Source organism: Cetorhinus maximus, chromosome 1, assembly GCF_964194155.1.
Source record: "Cetorhinus maximus chromosome 1, sCetMax3.hap1.1, whole genome shotgun sequence".
In the NCBI taxonomy this organism is placed as follows: domain Eukaryota; kingdom Metazoa; phylum Chordata; class Chondrichthyes; order Lamniformes; family Cetorhinidae; genus Cetorhinus; species Cetorhinus maximus.
In genome coordinates, this window is record NC_135879.1 from 200,447,482 (window position 1) to 200,453,481 (window position 6,000).

Consider the following 6,000-nt stretch of genomic DNA (forward strand, 5'->3'; position numbering starts at 1 on the left):
GTGGTGAGCTGCCTTCTTGAACCACTGCACTCCGTGGTCTAGGTACACCCACAGTGCTGTTAGGAAAGGAGTTCCAGGATTTTGACCCAGCGACAGTGAAGAAACAGCAATATATTTCCAAGTCAGGATGGTGAGTGGCTTGGAGGGGAATTTCCAAGTGGTGGTGCTCCCATGTGTCTGCTGCCCTTGTCCTTCTGGATGGCAGTGGTCATGAGTTTGGAAGGTGTTCAGGAGGCTTGGTGAGTTCCAGCAGTGCATCTCGTAAATCGCACACATTGCTGCTACTGTGCGTCGGTGGTGGAGGGAGTGAATGTTTGTGCATAGGGTGCCAATCAAGCGGGCTGCTTTGTCCAGGATGGTGTCAAGCTTCTTGAGTGTTGTTGGAGCTGCACTCATCCAGACAAGTGGAGAGCATTTCATCACATTCCTGACTTGTGCCTTGTAGATTGGTGGACAGGCTTTGGGGAGGCAGGTGGTGAGTCACTCGCCGCACGATTCCTAGTCTCTGACCTGCTCTTGTAGCCACAGTATTTATATGGCAAGTCCAGTTCAGTTTCTGGTCAATGTTAGCCCCCCGGATGTTGATCGTGGGGGATTCAGCAACGGTAATGCCATCGAATGTCAAGGGGGTGATGGTTGGATTCTCTCTTGTTGGAGAAGGTCATTGCCTGGTATTTGTGTGGCGCAAACACTTGCCAATTGTCAGCTCAAGCTTGGATATTGTCCAGGTCATGCTGCAATATCTGAGGAGTTGCGAATGGTGCTGAACATTGTGCAATCAGTGAATTTCTGGCCTTAGGATGGAAAAAATGTCTTTATGAAGCAGATGGAGTTGGTTGGGCTGAGGAACTCCTGTCCTGGAACTGAGATGACTGACCTCCAACAACCACAACCATCTTCCTTTGTGCTAGGTATGACTCCAACCAGTGGCGAGTTGTCCCACAGATACCCATTGACTCCAGTTTTGCTAGGGTTCCTTGATGCCACACTGAGTCAAGTGCTGCCTTGATGTCAAGGGCAGGCACTCTCATCTCACCACTGGCGTTCAGCTCTTTTGTCCATGTTTGAACCAAGGCTGTAATGAAGTCAGAAGCCGAATGGCCCTGGCAGAACTCAAACTTGAGCATCAGTGAGCAGGTTAGTGCTAAGCAAGTGCCGCTTGATAACACTGGTGATGACCCCCCCCCCACCCCATAACTTTATTAATGATTGAGGGTAGACTGATGGGGAGGCAATTGGCTGGGTTGGATTTGTCCTGCTTTGTGTGTACAGGACATACCTGGCCATTTTCCCACATTTCTGAGTGGTATCCAGTGTTTTGGTATACTTGGACAGCTTGGCTAGGGGCTCAGTAATTTCTGGCGCACAAGTCTTCAGTGCCATTGCTGGAACATTGTCAGGGCTATAGAATTTGCAATATCCAGTGCCTTCAGCCATTTTTGATTATTACATGGAGTGAATTGAATTGGCTGCAGAATGGTATTTGTGATGCTGGAAGACCTCCGGAGGAGGTCAAGATGGATCGTCCACTTGGCACTTCCTGCTGAACATCGTCGCAAATGCTTCAGCCTTATCTTTTGCACTGATGTGCAGGGCTCCCCCATCACTGAGCATGGGGATATTTGTAAAGCCTCCTGCTCCTGCGAGTTGTTTAATGTCCACCTCTGTTCACGACTAGATGTGGCAGGACTGCAGAGCTTAGATCTATCTGTCGGTTGTGGAATTGCTTTGCGCTTTCTATCACTTGCTGCTTATTGCTGGTTGGCACTCAAATTGCCCTGTTTTTTTGGCCTCGCCAGGTTGACATCTCACTTTTAGGTATGCCTGGTGCTGCTCCTGGCATGTCCCCCCGCACTCTTCTTTGAACCAGGGTTGATCCCCTGGTTTGGGGGATATGCCTGGCCATGTGAAAACAGGACTGTGTGTCCACAAGAACTATGTGGTGGTCACTCCTACCGATATTGTCATGGACAGATGCATCTGTACCAGGCAGGTTGGTGAGGATGAGGTCAAGTATGTTTTTCTCTCTTGTTGGTTCCCTCACCACCTGCCGCAGACCCAGTCTAGCAGCTATGTCATTTAGGACTCGGCCAGCAGTGGTGCTACCGAGCCACTCTTTGGATGGGGGACTTCAATGTCCATCGCCGAGTACATTCAGCACCCTCACTACCCTCGTTGCTTCCCCCAAGCAGTGTTTAACAAGGAGGAGTACTGATTCAGCAAATGAGGGTTGGGGGGCAGGGGAGGGTGGAGTGGTACATGGTAAATCAGCAGGTGGTTTCTTTGCCCATGTTTGACCTGATACCATGAGACTTCATGGGGCCCGAAGTCGATGTTGACTCCCCCCAGGGCAACTCCCTCCCAACTGTATATCTCTGTGCCACCACCTCAGCTGGGTCTGTCCTGCCACTGGGACAGGACATACCCAGTGATGATAGTGTCTGGGACATTGTCTGTAAGCTATGATTCCATTAGTATGACTATGTCATGCTGTTGCATGTCTAGTTTGTATGACAGCTCTCCCAATTTTGGCACTAGCCTGCAGATGTTAGTAAGGAGCTTTTTGCAGGGTCAAGAGGGCTGAGTTTGCCATTGTCGGTGTCTAGGTCGATGCAGGGGATCCATCCAGTTCATTCCTTTCAGGCATTTTAGTGGTCTGATACCACTGAGAGGCATACTAGGCCATTTCAGAGGGCACTTAAGAGTCAACCACATCACTATCGAGTCACTTGTAGACCCAACCAGGCAGATTTCCTCCTCTAAAGTACATTAGTGAACCAGATACATTTTTATGACTGTCGGCAATGATTTTAAATCCAGATTTGTCCATATCCTTTTGAAGTTCTACATTATCTTCTTCACAGTTCACCATGCTTCCAATTTTTGTACCATCTGCAACTTTTGAAATTGTGCCAGGTACACCAAAATCTAAGTCATTAAGGGAAGTGTCCTTGGCCCAACCATCTTCAGCTGCTTCAACAATAATCTCCTTTCCATCATAAGGTCAGAAGTGGGGATGTTTGCTGATTGTCGCACAATGTTCAGCACCATTCGCGGCTCAGATACTGAAGCAGTCCATGTCCAAATGTGAGCAAGAGCTGGACAATACCTAGGCAAGTAATATTCATGCACACAAGTGACAGGCGATGATTATCTGCAACAAGAGAGAATCTAACCATCACCCCTCGACATTCAGTGGCATTACCATCGGTGAATCCCCGACTATCAACATCCTGGGGGTTATCATTGTCCAGAAATTGGACTAGCCATATAAATACTGTGGCTACAAGAGCAGGTCAGAGGCTCGGAATCGTGCGGCAAGTAACTCACCACCTGACTCCTCAAAGCCTGTCCACCATCTACAAGGCACAAGTCAGGAGTGTGATGAAATACTGTCTGCTTGCCTGGATGAGTGCAGCTCCAACAACACTCAAAAAGCTTAACACTATCCAGGACAAAGTAGCTCGCTTGATTGGCACCCCATCCATAAACACTCACTCCCTCCACCACCGACGCACAATGGCTGCAGTGTATACTGCAGGAACTCATCAAGGCTCCTGAGAGAGCACCTTCCAAACCCACGACCACTACCATCTAAGAGGGACAAGAGCAGCAGATACATTGGAACACCACCACTTAGAAGTTCCCCTCCAAGCCACACACCATCTTTTCTTGGAAATATACCACCATTCCTTCAATGTTGCTGGGTCAAAATCCTGGACTCCCTCCCTAACAGCACTGTGGGTGTACCTACACCACATATGGACTGCAGCTGTTCAAGAAGGCAGCTCATCACTGCCCTCTTGAGGGCAATTAGGGATGGGCAATAAATGCTGGCCTAGCCAGCAATGCCCACATTGCATGAATTAATTTTAAAAATTAATATATATCAGGAAAACCAATCTTCCCAACACCAATCCCTGTGGAGCTCTGCTGCAAACCTTCTTTCAGCCCCAAAAATATCTATTAACCACTACTCTCTTTCCTGTCATTCAGCCAATTTCATATCCATGTTGCCACTGTCCCTTTTATTCCATTAGCTATAACTTTGCTGAAAAGTCTGCTGTATGAAATGTCTTTTTCCAAGTCCATGTACAACACATCAACAGCATTGCCTTCAACCCCCTCTGTTACCTCTTCAAAAATCTCCAAGTTAATTGAACACGATTTGCCCATGCTGGCTTATCTTAATTAACCTGCATTTGTCGATGTGACTATTTTGTCCTGAGTTACTGATTTGAGAATTTTACCCACCACCAAAGTTAAACCGGCTGGCCTCTAGTTCCTGGGCTTATCTTTAAACCATTTTTTGAACAAGGGTGTGAGGCTTATAATTCTCCACCCCTGAGTCTAAGGAAGACTGAAAAATGATGGCCAGTACCTCCGCAATTACGGTTATGAAAGGGTTTGATCAGGTAGATGGAGAGATGTTCCACTTGTAGGGAAGACCAGAACTAGGAGCCATAAATGTAAGTAAATGGAGAATTCAGGTAAAACGTCTTTACCCAGAATGTGATCGGAATGTGGAAGTCACTACCACAAGGAGTAGTTAAGACAAAATCGCATTGGTGCACTTGAGAGATAGCTACATAAACACAGGAGGGAGAAAGGAATATGTTATGAAGAAGGTTGGGAGGAGTCTCATATGGAACATAAACATCAGCATGGACCTACTTGCTGGGCCAAATTGCCTGTTTGAGCTGTATATACAATGTAATACTGTGTAACTCTTTATTCATTTATTCACAAACATAAGGTGTAATGACGTAAATCACCAGAGTGCAGTTTTGCTTCACTTGTCATTTTCGTTGCTGCCATTCTCTTTTTGTTCTCCCTGAACAAATATTGTGTTGGCAATTCAGATACCTTCTCGAAGATCATATCCCTTTAAAGTGAAATAGCTGATGATAAATAGCATTATGACACTCAAAGTTCCTATGAAATTGAGTCCTCAAATTTATTCGTGGTTATGGTCTTTCTCTGTTTTCAGATTGAAAAAGCAAATGGTGGAACAACTTCGAGTGAAGGCAGGGGTAGAGGCATCGACTGTGCTGCACTCACTGCTATGGTGCAGCTGGCACAAATCCTGGTTGGAGCGGGTGTTGGAGCTTTGGTAAACTTGGCTGGCACTGTGAAGGTTGTTGTGGTCACTTCATCTGCCATCTCCTTGTTTGGCTGTTGCTTTGTTGGATTGTTTGTCCAATGTGATCCATGAGGTCATCATAAAAAAAGTGTAAAGATAATGATCAATTTTCCCTAACTTCCTTAAATGTTCTGAATTGTTAACTGCGCATTATGTTCAGCTTCCCCCCAGTGATGTCAGCAGGCCATATCTCTTGTATAATATGGTGATCAACCACAATAGGTCTTATCAAATGGTGGAGCAGGCTGGAAGGGCCGAATGGCTTACTTCTATTCCTAAGTCCTGTGTTCCTATGGGTTCTTTCCTGTTGTCTCTGCAGGACTTACGCCAACTCTTAGCTGACATGTCTTTGAGGCCTTTTTAAGGATATGTGACAGAGATCCAGGGTAGTAAGTATGAAACTGAGCTGTACAGGCCAGGAATGCAATAGTACAGGCAAAAGCCAGTGCTGACTTAACTGATCTCATCTGGGACAGCAGTGGAGATGCTTCAATTATCAGTGCTTTCCTATTTGAAGAGGGGAAAAGTTGCCAAAATCGTGATCCTGCTAGATCTCTGGGAACTTTTACAGACTGGTCAAGTAGCCTGAGGCACACACACAGATGAATTCCCTAATTGATTACAAAAACAGAAATACCTGGAAAAACTCAGCAGGTCTGGCAGCGTCAGCGGAGAAGAACAAAGTTGACGTTTCGAGTCCTCATGACCCTTCAACAGAACTAAGTAAAAATAGGAGAGAGGTGAATTATCCCTAATTGAGTACTTTGGACACTAGCGAGGAATACTGGTCAGTAAATTGGGCTTGGAGAGCTTTACATTCTATGCATTTAAATTAATGCAGGTAAAATGAGATTCTC

General features: G+C 46.1%; 1 protein-coding gene across 1 annotated transcript in view; it reads left to right on the forward strand.

The window, feature by feature from the left end:
- slc45a2 (solute carrier family 45 member 2) overlaps positions 1–5,760 on the forward strand; it is a 60,087-nt gene extending 54,327 nt beyond the window's left edge. Inside the window, exon 7 of the mRNA XM_078551729.1 lies at positions 4,991–5,760. Within this exon, the coding sequence (XP_078407855.1) occupies positions 4,991–5,215 (225 nt within the window). The 3' untranslated portion in view covers positions 5,216–5,760. The remainder of the gene's footprint in view (positions 1–4,990) is intronic.
- Positions 5,761–6,000: the final 240 nt, after the last annotated feature.